Source organism: Chaetodon trifascialis, chromosome 9, assembly GCF_039877785.1.
Source record: "Chaetodon trifascialis isolate fChaTrf1 chromosome 9, fChaTrf1.hap1, whole genome shotgun sequence".
Lineage (NCBI taxonomy): Eukaryota > Metazoa > Chordata > Actinopteri > Chaetodontiformes > Chaetodontidae > Chaetodon > Chaetodon trifascialis.
Window position 1 is genome coordinate 18,569,146 of NC_092064.1, and position 16,581 is coordinate 18,585,726.

The 16,581-nt window shown below is 46.3% G+C and overlaps 1 protein-coding gene across 6 annotated transcripts in view; it reads left to right on the plus strand.

Moving 5' to 3' along the window:
• dock10 (dedicator of cytokinesis 10) overlaps window positions 1-16,581 on the plus strand; it is a 62,283-nt gene that overhangs the window by 25,195 nt on the left and 20,507 nt on the right. For all 6 annotated transcript variants that reach the window (XM_070969811.1, XM_070969813.1, XM_070969814.1 and 3 more), the window contains exons 2-17: window positions 1,057-1,176; window positions 7,290-7,379; window positions 8,409-8,491; window positions 10,073-10,145; window positions 10,428-10,565; window positions 10,739-10,873; window positions 12,168-12,354; window positions 13,304-13,392; window positions 13,873-13,956; window positions 14,142-14,300; window positions 14,491-14,739; window positions 14,867-14,989; window positions 15,781-15,863; window positions 15,964-16,086; window positions 16,182-16,261; window positions 16,353-16,540. In XM_070969811.1, the coding sequence (XP_070825912.1) occupies window positions 1,057-1,176; window positions 7,290-7,379; window positions 8,409-8,491; window positions 10,073-10,145; window positions 10,428-10,565; window positions 10,739-10,873; window positions 12,168-12,354; window positions 13,304-13,392; window positions 13,873-13,956; window positions 14,142-14,300; window positions 14,491-14,739; window positions 14,867-14,989; window positions 15,781-15,863; window positions 15,964-16,086; window positions 16,182-16,261; window positions 16,353-16,540 (2,004 nt within the window). The remainder of the gene's footprint in view (window positions 1-1,056; window positions 1,177-7,289; window positions 7,380-8,408; window positions 8,492-10,072; window positions 10,146-10,427; window positions 10,566-10,738; window positions 10,874-12,167; window positions 12,355-13,303; window positions 13,393-13,872; window positions 13,957-14,141; window positions 14,301-14,490; window positions 14,740-14,866; window positions 14,990-15,780; window positions 15,864-15,963; window positions 16,087-16,181; window positions 16,262-16,352; window positions 16,541-16,581) is intronic.

Genomic DNA, 16,581 nt, shown 5'->3' on the forward strand with positions numbered 1-16,581 from the left:
TGCCCTAAAACATAGATCACCTTCAGCTGAGTTACGTTCTTGCTCTTCCCCTCTGTGCTCTCTCTTGGTGGTGGGCCAGGAGGCCTGTTCTGACTGTTAAGCTAGCTGTGGCGGGTAAAAGCCCCGGTCTGCACTGTATGCGTGTGAACCAAACCAGAGATCATTACTTCCTCCACATGCCTCACCACAGCCTGCTCCAGCTCTAGCCTCGCTGCTGTTGCTGTTCTCTGAACGACAGATGTAATTTAGCGCTGCGCTCTATCTGTAAAACACATGTTGAAAATGACTCGTTGACCCGCTACATAATCCCTCAGCACAGTTTTAAACCTCTTTGAGGAAAGAGAGAGTTAGTGTGTAATGGATTGTTCTGTCTTAAGAGCGGCATTGCTTTACACGTTTTAGTTTGGTGGTTTGGAAAATCCACCTGTGTTATGTTGTCTGTTGAAATGAAGCCGTCTCACACTCATATTTCTCTTTTTAGTCTCAGCTAATTTTAATTGTGCTGTTCTGTGTGTCGTGTCTGAGCCTCATTTCAGCTTCAGCTTCAGCTTCAGCTGTGGTGCTACTTCCTCTTCGATTATTTTAGGTCCTGATGATGTCATGGCATAACACAGGAAATGATCATGACTATCTGCATTGGATACCGCTTTTGATAAAATCTTTGTGCTATAAGAAAAATGTGTCGAACTTCGTTAGACTGAGGCTTTTTTTCTGCTTTCGCAATATCGGCTAATTGATATGAGATATGAAATAAAAATACAGAAGGGTTTTGTATCATTTGAAAACCTCCAATGTGCCAAATTACAGTGTAGATGCCAAAGCATCACTTTTTGATACTTAATATCCTTTAATTAAGGTTTTGGTGAGCAAAAACTCACTGTATGAGTTTTAGATAAAGACATTATCACAATAGAAAGTTTGAAAATGTTGCTAACCAAGAAGTAGTTGATCCCCTCAATGCCAGCTTTCAGCACTTGGCACTTTTCTCTATTTATCTTATTGCATCTTATTGTTTTGTATCATGCTGATTGAAGGATTCTGTGTTTCCATTTGCAGCAGGAGAAGCCGAAGCTGATCGATCCTCTTGACTATGAGACTGTCATCTCTGAACTGGGGGACGAGTTGAAGGAAGACCCTCTCAGAGACCTGCTCCTATTCCCCGACAACGATTTCTCCGTAAGCGTGCTTGTGTGTGTCTGTGTGTGTGTGTGATGGCCTGATGGTTCAGTCCTGCTTCAGTTCATTACTGAGTTATTCATCAGTTTGTTTTGACTCATTGCATGTTACCAGAGGCTGCCATGACACATTTTGAAAGTATTTTTATGGGCATTTTTTTAACTTTATTAGACAGGTGTACAGCACAGAGCTAAAGGAAAAAGAGAGATGGAGGCGACATGCAACAAAGGTTCATACACCAAAATGAGGATTTTGAGATGCCATTTTCAGTGGGTTAAAGCCCAAGGCGACTAAAACATCTTGCGATAAGGTGTGAAACCCATGAAAAATCCATATTTTCAGTTCACAAACAAGGTGAAATCAGAAAAAGTGTAAATAAATGTGTAATTCATCACATTTATGAGGCTGTTACCATTGACAGCTACAGCAAAACTTATGTTGCTTTACTGCCATGTTATGATACGGACAGCACCTTAAAATGCATTCATTTGACATGATAATGAATCTGTTAAACATACGTCTACACTAATCCTTCCACACTGTCATAACATTAAGTCAAGGTAAAGCGCATTGCAGAGGATAAGATGGCTTCCACAGGGCCGGAGCTCTGACAAGAAGAATTCAACATCAATCAAACCCTCGTATCGATCTCAGCAGTTTACTAAACAAATGAAATCATACAGATCCGTAGCATTGTACCAAAATCCTTCCTTCGTTCCATCATTCAGTTTTTAATAACTCTACAGGGGAAGCGACCAATAACAAAGGATGCAATTTGAATTTTAGTGAAATAAAGGTCAGCACGATAACATCAGCAAACTCTTTTGTTTATTTTCCCACATAAATCATATTTATTCTCCTCCTTGAACTGCCACCTTATCGTGGTGGAGGAGTTTGAGTACCCGAATGATCCTAGAGGCTATGTTGTCCGGGGCTTAATGCCCCTGGTAGGGTCTCCCAAGGCAAACAGGTTCTAGGTGACGGGTCAGACTAAGAGCAGTTCAAGAAGCCCCTTATGAAAGAAATTAAAGCAAGGAAGCATACGTCGCCCGGATTGGCGTCACCGGGGCCCCGCCCTGGAGCCAGGCCTGGGGTTGGGGCTCGCAGGCGAGCGCCTGGTGGCCGGGTCTTTGCCCACGGGACCCGGCCGGGCACAGCCCGAAGGAGCGACGTGGGCCCACCTTCCCGTAGGCCCACCACCCGCAGGAAGGATCAGAAGGGGCCGGTGCTATGTGGAATGGGTAGCAGTCGTGGGCGGGGGCCCCGACGACCCAAATCCTGGACAACGACTCTGGCTATGGGGACATGGAATGTCACCTCACTGTGGGGGAAAGAGCCTGAGCTAGTGCGGGAGGTTGAGCGGTACCGGCTAGAGATAGTCGGGCTCACCTCCACGCACAGTCTGGGCTCGGGAACCCAACTCCTTGAGAGAGGCTGGACTCTCTTCTACTCTGGAGTTGCCCGCGGTGAGAGGCGGCGAGCTGGTGTGGGCTTGCTTATAGCCCCCCAGCTCAGCCGCCATGTGTTGGAGTTCTCCCCGCTGAGCGAGAGGGTCGCTTCCCTGCGCCTTCGGGTTGGGGATAGGTCTCTCACTATTGTTTCGGCCTACGGGCCGAACAGTAGCGTAGAGTACCCGGCCTTCTTGGAGTCCCTGGGAGGGGTACTGGAAAGTGCTCCAACCGGGGACTCCATTGTTCTGCTGGGAGACTTCAATGCTCACGTGGGCAGCGACAGTGACACCTGGAGGGGAGTGATTGGGAGGAACGGCCTCCCCGATCTGAACCCGAGTGGTGTTCTGTTATTGGATTTCTGTGCTAGTCACAGTTTGTCCATAACGAACACCATGTTCGAGCATAAGGGTGTCCATCAGTGCACGTGGCACCAGGACACCCTAGGCCGGAGGTCAATGATCGACTTTGTAGTCGTATCATCTGACCTTCGGCGGTATGTCTTGGACACTCGGGTAAAGAGAGGGGCTGAGCTGTCAACTGATCACCACCTGGTGGTGAGTTGGATTCGCTGGCAGGGGAAGAAGCGGGACAGACTTGGCAGACCCAAACGTACCGTGAGGGTCTGTTGGGAACGTCTGGCGGAACCCGCTGTCAGGGAAGTTTTCAACTCCCACCTCCGGGAGAGCTTCAACCAGATCCCGAGGGAGGTTGGAGACATTGAGTCCGAATGGACCATGTTCTCCACTTCCATTGTTGATGCAGCCGTCCATGGCTGTGGCCGTAAAGTCGGCGGTGCCTGTCGTGGCGGCAACCCCCGAACCCGGTGGTGGACACCGGAAGTAAGGGATGCCGTCAAGCTGAAGAAGGAGTCCTATCGGGCCTGGTTGGCTCATAGGACTCCTGAGGCAGCTGATGGGTACCGGCAGACCAAGCGTGCGGCAGCTCGGGCGGTTGTAGAAGCAAAAACTCGGGTCTGGGAGGAGTTCGGGGAGGCCATGGAGGAGGACTACCGGTTGGCCTCGAGGAAATTCTGGCAAACCGTTCGGCGCCTCAGGAGGGGGAAGCAGCTTTCTGTCAACACTGTTTACAGTGGAGGTGGGGAGCTGTTGACCTCGACTGGGGATATTGTCGGGCGGTGGAAGGAATACTTCGAGGATCTCCTCAATCCCTCTGTCATGTCTTCCGTAGAGGAAGCAGAGACTGGGGACTTGGAGGTCGATTCATTCATCACCGGGGCTGAAGTCACTGAGGCAGTTCGCAAGCTCCTCGGTGGCAAAGCGCCGGGGGTGGATGAGATCCGCCCTGAGTACCTCAAGTCTCTGGATGTTGTAGGACTGTCTTGGTTGACACGCCTCTGCAGCATCGCGTGGCAGACGGGGACAGTGCCTCTGGACTGGCAGACTGGGGTGGTGGTCCCTCTTTTTAAAAAGGGGGACCGGAGGGTGTGTTCCAACTATCGGGGGATCACACTCCTCAGCCTCCCTGGTAAAGTCTATTCCAGGGTACTGGAGAGGAGAATCCGGCCGATAGTCGAACCCCGGATTCAAGAGGAACAATGCGGTTTTCGTCCTGGCCGTGGAACACTGGACCAGCTCTATACCCTCCACAGGGTGCTTGAGGGTTCATGGGAGTTTGCCCAAACAGTCCACATGTGCTTCGTGGACTTGGAGAAGGCATTCGACCGTGTCCCTCGCGTCATTCTGTGGGAGGTGCTCCAGGAGTATGGGGTTGGAGGCCCTCTGTTGAGGGCTGTACAGTCCCTGTACAACCGGAGCAGGAGCTTGGTCCGCATTGCCGGCAGTAAGTCGGACCTGTTCCCAGTGCATGTTGGACTCCGGCAGGGCTGCCCTATGTCACCGGTTCTGTTCATCATTTTTATGGACAGGATTTCTAGGCGCAGCCAGGGGCCGGAGGGGGTTCGGTTCGGGGGCCGGCAGATTTCGTCTCTGCTTTTCGCGGATGATGTTGTCTTGTTGGCTTCCTCGAGCCAGGACCTTCAGCATGCGCTGGGGCGGTTCGCAGCCGAGTGTGAAGCAGCTGGGATGAGAGTTAGCACCTCCAAGTCCGAGGCCATGGTTCTCGACCGGAAAAAGGTGGCTTGCTCCCTTCAGGTTGGAGGAGAGTTCCTGCCTCAAGTGGAGGAGTTTAAGTATCTTGGGATCCTGTTCACGAGTGAGGGAAGGATGGAACGTGAGATTGACAGGCGGATCGGTGCAGCGGCTGCAGTAATGCGGTCGCTGTATCGGTCTGTCGTGGTAAAGAAGGAGCTGAGCCGAAAGGCGAAGCTCTCGATTTACCGGTCAATCTACGTTCCTACCCTCACCTATGGTCATGAACTTTGGGTCATGACCGAAAGAACGAGGTCCCGGATACAAGCGGCTGAAATGAGTTTCCTCCGCAGGGTGGCGGAGCGCTCCCTTAGAGATAGGGTGAGGAGCTCTGTCACCCGGGAGGAGCTCAGAGTAGAGTCGCTGCTCCTCCGCATCGAGAGGAGTCAGCTGAGGTGGCTCGGGCATCTCTATCGGATGCCCCCTGGACGCCTCCCTAGGGAGGTGTTCCAGGCATGTCCCACCGGGAGGAGGCCCCGGGGAAGACCCAGGACACGCTGGGGTGACTACGTCACTCGGCTGGCCTGGGAACGCCTCGGAATCCCCCCGGAAGAGTTGGAGGAAGTGTCCGGGGAGAGGGAGGTCTGGGCGTCCCTGCTCAGACTGCTCCCCCCGCAACCCGGCCCCGGATAAGCGGAAGATAATGGATGGATGGATCATATTTATTCAACTTTGTTTCCCTCTGTATTTTTCCCTTAGTCATCCACCCCGCAGTGGCTCTATGTCCCCTCAGTTTGAGACCCTCCGCTCCACAGTGGGCAGTAAATTCAGATTTTGGGCGCCTATGGATAATCATCATTTTGCATCATTGCTGACCTGTGTAATTTTCACATCTATAAAATGCAACACATTGCACCGTGGGGCTGTTAGCAGAAAGTGCTCTACATGCCATGCACTTTATTTCCATTGTGAGAATTGCTCAATTGTGCGTACATTTCGCACTCAGAATTCAGCCACTAATGGCAGACAGTAAATGTTGCGCTGCACTGCACAGTAAATATTGAGTGATTTCGGACAGAGGCCAAGATGTCGCTTCCTAATTTGACAATGATGCGTTGTTTAAAATGCAACACGTGACACCTTTTTTCCTCTCAAGCATAACAGATTTACTCACACCAATCATGCATGTTAAGCATTGCGGTCTTTTCATTACAGTCAACACTTTCCTCTCTCTGGCTCCCTTTAGCTCTTTGTTCATTAGTGCTTTCATTACTCTGCTAATGCGTTTCTGCAGACGCAGATCCACTGCACATTATGATGACCTAATTGGCTCATTGTGGTAAAGGGGAACGTTTGCTTGTGGACCCCTGGAGTTGTGGCTTTAATGCATGACTCCACTGGTTCCCAGCTTTGTCTGGCTACAACACAAGCTCCTCTGATTTTCTTTGTCTCCGCAGCCTACAGTCAATTTCCATAATTGTAAGTGAAAGTGGCTTGGCAGAGTATTGCTAATGCACAAAAGGCATTTACTAGATCTGCTTCATTGCCAGTTGGTTAGTGAGCTCAGCGCTCCAGCCAGCTGATTGGATTCTATAAATCAAAGTCTGTCTCTGTTCAGGCACCAAGATCTTTAATGCTGACTTGTTTTCATTCCCATTGTGCACACTTTGAAGAATATTTCTTCTTGAATATGACCATGTACCATAAAGACTGAGCGTTGATTTTCTGTCTCAGGCATCATAAAATATACTCTATATAATTAAAACTACGTGATTGATAGGTTAGGTTATTAGTTGCGTGTCTAACCGCTTCTGAGAAATGGAATACTTATTAAGAGATTCGACTTGAATTATTCATCTTCACTGCAATAAAGCTGGCCAGAAAGAATTTCAAGAAGAAGGACTGAATGAATATTACATCAATATACAGGATAACTTTTTTCATGTCCTCTCCAAGCATCATGTGGAGCAATAGAGCTTGACAAGTAGACCTGATAAGGAACAACAACAACTCAAAGTGTATCAGTAACATGTTGGGCCTCCAGAACAGCTTGAATGCTCCTTGGCGCGGAGTAGATTGTAGGGCTGAGCGCCGTTCATCCAAAAGAGGATTTGGTGTTTTGATGGTGGAGAGAGCTGTCTAACACATCAGCCTAAAATCCGTCTTGTGCTTTATAATATTGAGCTGTAACTATAAAAATGACTTGACAGTTTGGATGACGCCTTGCGCCTCTGAAGGTTATGACATATGATTCACATTTTTGTTACTTACCAAGCCATTAGCAGGTTACGCTGCTCCACAGTGGTTTCACGATGTGTATACACACAGAACGAAATATTCTCAGTGGCCATGATTTTGTGTTGTTGAGTAATTCGCTTGACTAGATGGATCAATGAATGAATTCCTATGAACAATAATCAGTTTCCCCCCGAGGGGATTTTTTTAAGCGGGTGACTCACTCAGATCCTCACATATCTTGACTTGTGATCGGTTTAGTTAATATATAAAAGCACAACAACACCCACACTTCTTAAATCTGACATTTGCTTTGTGAAATACCACCTCTGCTCATTTTCCCCTCATGGTTCATGTTTAATCTCTTTTGTCTCTTCAGGTATCCACTGTGCCTCAGGAGAGTCGGACTCTCAAGTCAACTGTTCCAGAGGGGGCAGAGCTACAGGCCGAGTGTCTGCTGGTCAGACAGGTGAGGGAGTTTGTGTGTGTGTGTGTGTGTGTGTGTGTGTGTGTGTGTGTGTGTGTGTGTGTGTGTGTGTGTGTGTGTGTGTGTGTGTGTGTGTGTGTTGGTGTTAACTGAAGCCGCTGAGGTTTGGAATAAAAGAGGTTTCAGTTGGTGGTGGTTTGTCAGTTCAGGCTGTCTTAATGTCGGACATCCTGATACCAGTGGAGCAGTTTCACCATACCTCTAAAATAAACCAGATGTGTGTGTGCGTGTATATATCTTGATGTGTATTTGCATGTGCATGTGTGCATCAGGGCTCATTTCAGGGCGACCAGCCATAATCTCAAAGGCTAAGTGTAGAAATAATGTCTGAGTAGAAGGAAAGTCCCCAGACAGTGCTGTCACAGCTCACTGGAGACTAGCATGTGTGTCTGACACTTTGTGTGTGTGTGTGTGTGTGTGTGTGTGTGTGTGTGTGTGTGTGTGTGTGTGTGTGTGTGTGTGTGTGTGTGTGTGTGTGTGTGTGTGTGTGTGTGTGCTGTCCTGTCTGAGGCTGATATTGTAGCTGATAATATGTTTCATCTGTTTATAATTTGGGACATTGTTAACAAAAGATCAGAATCTTTCCAAACAAATGGATGAAAGAGAACAGCGGTGGAGCGTTCAGCAGGCAGACAGGAAGGGAAGCTGCCTCCCCGTCTCTGCGGCTTGTGTGTATGGACAATACGTAGTAATAGTACACACCCAGTGAGAGCACTCTTTCAACCCCTGAGACAGACAAGTAATCTATTCAGATGTTAAGATATCTCTATTTGCAGATTCCTTGGGGACAGAGTCTTAATTCAGTTCCTTTTATAATTTAAATAATCTAATGATGAATCCCAGCCTACACATCAGTAACGAGGCCTCGGGAGAGAGCGCTGAGGTCTGATTGTACTTTCACTCTGCTGGAGTTGTCTTCATTGTCTGCAGATTTTCCAGCTGCCCCAGGTCCGTCATTTTGGATAGTTAATATTTTATCATACTGAACTTAATCTCCGTCCCCTCCTGCAGGCCTGTAAGTATTACAACTCTGAGCTAAATGTGGTCCAGTTCAAGTATGACGACTACGCTGGAGACTACCGCCTGCTGCCCAGGTAATCCATTTTACTATGTCACCCTGTCTGCTGTGTCTGCTGTATGGGATTTAAAGCAACAATTCATCATTCTGGGAAATGCACTTTCATGGGGAGAGATCAGTACAATCTATATGAAGCTACAACCGGAAGATGCTTTGGTTAGCTTAGCATAAAGGCTGGAAGCGAGGGGAAGCAGTTAGCGTGGGTTATGTGTGCCAGGCATGTTGATTCTCTGGGGTCCCCATGAGGATGGGGATGCAACCAGTGGAGACACCAGGGGAGTCATGACACCCGAACAAGCCCCTCCACCAGCACATAAGCCCCAAAGCACTGCTGCATGTCATTTATGCTCTTTGTACTGATTAAACAAACAAGATATTCCATGAGCTTGCCAGTCTTTGAGCCAAGTTAAGCTAACTTTCTTCTGGCTGTAGTTTCATCTTTAGCCTACAGGCATCAGAAATCTTGAAGATTACATGGACTGCTACACTTTAGAATCTTATTCCAGTTGCCCCTCATTTTGTTTCAAAAGCTCCATGAAGCTGCCGCACAAAAATTCAGAAATTCCCAGCTTTCCTTCAGTAATGTATATTAGTTTTTCCATACTCACTTCCATTCTTGCTTTGATCATATTTTTCCACCCTGTAGGATAACCACAGTTTGTTACACTGAGGTGAAAGATCACGAACAAGAAGAAGATGGTGGCAAGTGAGAAAGATTGAGAACGTCTCTAGCAAATGTTGATTGCCCTTTTTAGACGTTGACACCCATTCAGCAGCTCGTTTATTTAAATCAGGCTGTCAGTCAGTCAACTGGAGTTGTGTCAGCCCCAATGAGATTGACCCCGAGCAGCCCTGCAGTTACTGCTCTCAACCACAGGAATGTCCCTCTTCTGTCCCCTGGGCTGCCGCTGTATTCTTTCACTCAGTTCTCATAACCTCTGAACTGTCAACCAGGATGAACTATACAGTAAGATGCAGTAAACACTAGTTAAAGCACAATCATACAGACTTATGTTGTCTCTTTGTAGCCATAGTGTTTGTTTATATGGCTAACAAGCTAACCAACCATAAACTGGAGGCTTACAGGTTTGTCGGGAAATACACCAGGGAAACATAGCACAATGGGAATCTGCAGCTATTGTATATGTGTGTTTGTCACTGCTGTGATTGAGAGGACGCGCACGCCAATATTAGCATTTCTCTGTCAGCGGCCAGCCCGCAGTCACCAAAAATCTTCTAAACATAGTCCCTTTAGGAGGTTTGTTTTTTTCAGACAGCTTTTTTACGACTTGGTGACTTTTAGCAGAGGGTGGTTCCAGCCTCGTCCTCCACAGACTGCAGCCGAGCTGTCTGCAGCTCACATCACACGCACAAAGGCATTTTATCCCGTGGCTCTCACACAAAGACGGGCCAGCGTGTGAAATCAGCGGAGCGGGATCGAGCGAGGGCTACCTATTGTTGACTCCTGACAGGACGGTGGAGAGTCAGCCACCCGCAGTCATTAGAGTGGATTAATTACATTCCTGAAATCATTTCTCGTTCCATCACTATATTTCATTATCAGTCCCACATGTGTCTTCTCTTCTTTCCTTTATAGGAAACTGTACAAGGCAGAGAAGCTGCCATCCCACTCTTTTGAGATTGACTATGAGGACATGGACAAGGATGAGGTCAGTAAAGACCATCCTCTTGACCAATGCTTTTAGAATGAGTGCATTACATTCTGGATACATCCTGAGCCTCATGTTTAAATTAGTTTATCGCAGCCTTTAAGGCTGTTAAAACATACTTTGAGAGAGCAGTTAGCTCATTACAGGTCACTGGGACATTGTTTATGAACATAATTTGACTGACAAATGGCCGTCCTGCGAGAGAATACGTCTCAGAAAGTCTAATTTTCTCTATTGATCATCTGTCTCTGTGTCAGAGCTGACTGTGTTTGCGTTTTACAGGATACCACCTCTCTGTCCTCGTCCAAAGGAGGAGGGGGAGGTGGTGGAGGAGGAGGTGGAGGGATCGGTGTGTTTCGGTCAGGCTGGCTCTACAAAGGGAACTTTAACAGCACCGTCAACAATAGCATCACTGTTCGGGTGAGGAAATGTCTGACACTCTTCCTTTTTATGCACACACACTTTTTCTGTTTTACTTTCTCATCCCGATCCTCAGATTCCCTCTGTTTTAGTGTGAGGCCCAAATAATTAGCTGCCACTGACTTGGTCCTTAAACCATTTTAATGCATTTGAACCTTTCTCTATGTGTGCAGTCATTCAAGAGGAGATATTTTCAGCTCACCCAGCTGACAGATAACTCCTACATCATGAACTTCTACAAAGACGAAAAGATCTCCAAGGAACCCAAAGGGTGCATCTTCCTTGACTCATGCACTGGTGTGGTACAGGTGGGTTTGAAAGCATTCGAGTGAGAGCGCAACACAGTCTACACTCTTCACTGCAAAAAAAAAATCAATGTTACTTACAAGCAGCAACAGAAATAAAAAAAGGCTTGACACTAATTAAATGTTCTAACATAAAAGCTGCCTGGTAAGAAAATATATCTGATCAGACAAACACAAGCAGATTTGGCCTTGATTCTTGATTTAAGATATTTTATCATACTTATAATTCACTTCTTGCAGTGGATGGACATTTGAGTGATACAGGGGGGCTTTTCAGGCTCCTTTCCCTGCAAAAGATCTGCACACTGCCACAAAACAAGAAGGTGCTAAATGCAAAAAGCAGCAAAGAAAAACACCAAAATGCCTAAAAGCTTATTTCCATTGCATCAAATGCTTTGTCTGCTGTAAGCTTTTGTTCACAGAGACCCTCCTCAGGGCATTCCTCTATAAACAAAGCTGAGGAGCAAGTGACATTTAACTTTCTCTGAGCTAGTATTATGTTTTATGAGGAGACGTGTTTTATCGTTGTACTGCTGTAAAATGTGGCTTGTGGCATGACAACGCAGGGCACGATGACACTGCATGTCCAGGTCAAGACGTTACTGTGTTATTGGGAGAATTTAACCTTTTGTGTTTTCTGACTTATCCAGTGAACGGCAAACCTCACGGGTGTCATTTTCAAGTCTCTGCATACAGTTTTGCAGTCGTCTAGCTTAACTTATAATTGCAGCGATTGTAATTGTAGTAATTGCTGGATGTACTGTATGTGGGTTTGGGACTTAGAGCTTCCTCTTCCTTCCAAAGACCACAATGGAAATGAGCTTTTAGCTTTATTGTTTTTTATATTGTATGCGTGTGCACTCTTGTGTTTAGCTTCATCACTGTCAAATAAATCAATCTATCTGAATGTACAGTAGACCGTTAACTGTAAATTAAAAAGGAATGATGCTATATCAAACTTGCTTACAACTTCCTGTTGTACACGGGCATGGCAGAGGAAAGCAGCTATGAATTCTGTGCTTTGTAATAACAAACCATCATTTTATTGTTATGATTGAATATGTCTTTGTAAGAAAACTGTGAAGAGGATTTATGATATTTTAGATATTTTCAGAGGCGGGTTTTGTTTCCTTTAGACATCCACAAACTAAGCTACGCTACGCTAAAGTTATGATTCAGTTTACACTACTTCTGTGTGTAAGAGGGAATCAAATTTTCCAAAAACCAAACCAAGCTCTGGTTTTGTTGTGTAACCACATTATCCTATCCATCCATCCTTCCATTCATCCCCCTGAAGAATAACCGTCTAAGGAAACATGCCTTTGAGCTGAAGATGAACGAGGTTACGTACTTCGTGCTGGCCGCGGAGAGCGAGCAGGACATGGAGGAGTGGATCAGCACGTTGACCCGCATCTTACAGATCAGCCCCCACGACGGGCCGGCTCCTGACCGCAAGAGTCTGGACCTCACCGACCATCGGCAGGGTGAGATTGGGTCTGTTTTCGTATTTAGGAAAGCACAATGTATACGTACGATGGATGCAGAGGGAGGGAACTGAAAAACAGTTGGACAGAGCAAAGGGGGTGGAAGCACAAATGGTAATTTAGAGGAGAAAGGGGTATTTAAAGAGAGCATATTTCCAACACATGTATAAATCATGGTGCCCTTAGGAGACGAATGATTTTATACTCAGTGTCAGCAGAAATGTAACCTTTCCTCTCTGTCGGACTCACTCTAGCTAAATAATATCTGCCATCTTGCCACAAACGTAATGGGGAATTTCTGCCAGTCAATCCCAAATGTCGCTATCAGGAAATGAAGCCTGACACCAACCTTGACTCCACCTTTGTTTAATACATCATACCTTGTTATTAATAAAAAAAACTTAACATGGAAGCAGAAGTTATTAAACTCCACTATAAGTGCCAGCACTGTGAGAGCTCGGGCATGGCACCGCAGCCCGTAACATAACGCACACTGACACTGAGATTTGGCCCAGTGAAAAGTGGTAGGATGATGTAATAGCCTCAGCCGTCATGGCTCTGTGGTCTGTTAGCATGCCTCTAAATCAGGCTGCGAGCATGTGCTGACCTACCATTAATGAGCCATTTTGTTCAGCGTGGCCTTTGGGAAGAAGTGCTCCGGGCGCATGAAGGTTATATTTCTGCAGAAGCCTGCCTGCCTTATTTATTATCCATAAATACCACAAATGGAGTCATATTTTCTTCTGAGATGGATATGTGTCCGCTGACTCTGGCTAGTGTGTATTTAGCGTACCGCTGAACCTATTTTAGAAAAAGCCGCATGACCTTTAACCTACGGGGGGAAATGGACTGCTTAGATCAACATTCCCATCCACTCAGTGTCGGCAGTCAGTCACTCATAAGCAGAAGTTACTCTCAGGAGTCCTGATTGTGTTTGTTCTCTCTCCAGATGTGTTTGACCTATCGTTGAGTGACAGCTGTTTGCAGGAGAACGAAGATACTACGACAGAGAACGGCATCAATCCAGAGCTGGCAAAGGTTGGCTAAGCTGAAACTGCAGAAGATGACATGATATAATCCTCTGCGACTCCATTATAGTTACCGTTATCATAATTCATGCTACATGCTTGTAAAGCACACCTGTCAGTGTCTATTTAAAGGTACCCTTGGGGCTATTGACCATTAGTGGCGCTATGGAACATGGACCTGCACACAGACACACAAAAGCATGATGCGACGTACAGTCCTGCTGATGGTTTCACGCTTCCAATGAACAAGAGTAGAATAGGAAAGAAAATGACTACAACTACGCTTTGATGGGTCTAAAAGATGCATTTTGATGAGAAACACTGCTTGTGTACAAGAAGACTCCACCGGCTACCTTTAAGTCCAAACCATTAAAACTCACTGAAAAGGCAAATACTAGAAAGCCTTGCTGTTTTTAGGGATATCAGATTTCATAGTAAGTGATTTATTATTTGCATCTCTTTCTGTCTTTCTTACCTTCTCTCCCAACAGTATATCTCTGAGACAGATGAAGGAATCCGCTCTGCCAGGAGGGAAGAGAGGTTGAATCTATTCTCACTGGACCCTGATACTCCTGTAAGTAGACTCTTCTCATTTTCTCTATTTTGATATGTTTGCACCTCATGCATCGTTAAGCTAACGTTTGTCATGATGCTGCAGTTTTCAGTCAGATCTTATAAGTAAAATTCTCTCAACCCCTCTCAATGACTTCACCTTTGTAAAATAAAGTAAAGTAACAGGCTGTGTTTCACCCACCGCAGGTTCTGAGGAGCCCACGGGCCGAGCATTCCTCAGCTGAGAACGCAGCAGTGCGTCCGTTTGAGGAGAAACTGGGCAGAAGATTTATGATAACCTGCCGATCGCTCAACCTCATGCTGCAGGGCTGCATCAACGAGAGTGAAACTGGACCGGTCACTAATGTGAGGATTGGAGACATATTTCAGACAGTTACTAAAGCGTGTTTCAAAGTTAACTTTTAATACGTCTCTGTGAAACAAATGGTCATGACTCTCGTTTCTGTAGAGTTATGGTCATTTTATATATAAAGGAAATGCTTCTTGAGTAACTGTAAATGTGCAGAGAATGACTGAGTTGAATGTGCTCCACTAGATTGAACCCTTCTTCGTGTCGCTGGCTCTGCTGGATGTACGAGAGGGGAGAAAGGTGTCTGCCGACTTCCACGTGGACCTCAACCACGAGGCAGTGCGTCAGATGCTTGGAGGCTGCGCTAACGGGACGGGTGGTTCAGGGACGGGGGTCGGAGGTCAGGAGAATGGCCTGTGCTCTCCTGCTGAGAGGAAGCCAGGGGACTGTTACCTCAGCCTGGACATGGATCACTGGCTGTGTTTTCCCAAACAGGTGCAAGGATGTTACTCTTACAGTATGATGGATATCAGTCAAGGGAAAAATACTTTTCTTCCATCCTTTACTCTGCATTATACATTCACATTGACTCTAATGTTCCCTTCCTATGCTCTTCATGCAGGCCATCTTCTCTGTGACCAACCCCCACACAGACATAGTGATGGTGGCAAGAGTGGAAAAGGTGCTGATGGGAAATATTGCTTGTGGGACAGAACCTTATATCAAGAATACAGACTCCAGCAAGGTCAGAAACTCATTTATTCATTGCTTTGGTCATTGGCACTGATAATTTTGCATCAGTATTTACTTGGCTTGATTTATTTCCTGTCACTGACCCACAACATAGAGCTAATAGTAACAGTAACAATAAAAACTTTATTTTTATGGCATCCTTCATGCCAGAATTGCAGCTCAAAGTGCTTCACAACAAAGAAATTGCAGGCATGAAGTCCTCCACATAAAAAAGACAATGAATGGGCTGAAAAACAGGCCTAGAAAATGAATGGAAAATAAGATGATAAAATAAGTTAAAATGGAACACATAAAACTAATTAAGTAAAATACAACATTTTAAGAGAAGGGCAGCAGTGCCGCTTTCACGTTGTCTTATCTCCATTGCAAGATGGAAAAATGGCTCATGAAACATGCTGTTAGGGCCTTTACTGCAGGGGAAATGCCTTAATCTACTCAAACAGTTTAATGCATCACATTTACAGAATGGTTTTCCTGTAAGGCTGGAGTTTATCTTCATCACTGAATGCCCGTCCGGCCGGATTGTTTAGAAATTAAGTTTTTCCGAAATCCTATCCACCACATTTCCTGGCTGCCCCGCTGGCAGAGCTCCATGTGGTCCTTCTTAAAGTCTGTCACCAGACATTCAACCTGCTGCCAGTGACTGTATTAAACAACCTCTGATTTAGTCTGTCACTCTGTCCAAGTCAACTAGAATTTAGGGCTGATCACATCCCTTTGTATTTAAAATCTCAGCCGAGGCGTCCGGCTGACCTTCTCTTCATCTGCTTGTGTCTTGCACAGACTGTTCAGAAGATTTTGAAATCCAACAAACAGTTCTGCAGTAAACTGGGGAAGTACCGAATGCCGTTTGCCTGGTCCGTCAGGTCAGTGCCCCTGGCTGGAGGCTCAGCTGTCTAAATATTTAAAAATGTATCTACAATGTCCTCTTCACAGAATCTAATCTCTTTCTCTAATCTCTTAAAGGTCAGTGTTTAAGGACAACCATGGGGCGCTGGACAGAGAGTCTCGTTTCTCGCCGCTCTTCAAACAGGAGAGCAACAAGATTTCCACTGATGACCTGATTAAGCTGGTGTCTGAGTACAGGAGGTGAGGCAGACTGTGGACTTTACCTATAAACTACAGGTCACTTCTTCTTCTGCAAGTCAAGATAAACACTTGTTTATGAATTTTTGTGTCCTCAGGGCTGAGAAGACCAGTAAACTGCAGACTATTCCTGGGGCGCTGGACATCGCGGTCGACTACGTTCCAATGGAGCATCCTAGTATGTCCGCTTTTCAGGCAGCACTTCCCGTCTGTGTTGATTCCCATTCTGCTATCTTTCTGCTCACGCTCTCTCTCATCTGTGCTCTTAGACTGTGTGACATCCTCCTATGTACCGGTGAAGCCCTTTGAAGAGCTGAGCAAACACCAGCCTACTGTGGAGGTGGAGGAGTTCGTCCAGGACTCCACCAAGTTCACGCAGCCGCACCGCGTCTACAAAAACCACATCTACGTCTACCCGAAACACCTCAAATACGACAGCCAGAAGAGCTTCGCCAAGGTATAACGTTTTAACAACAAAGCACAGTTAAAGAGGGGCCT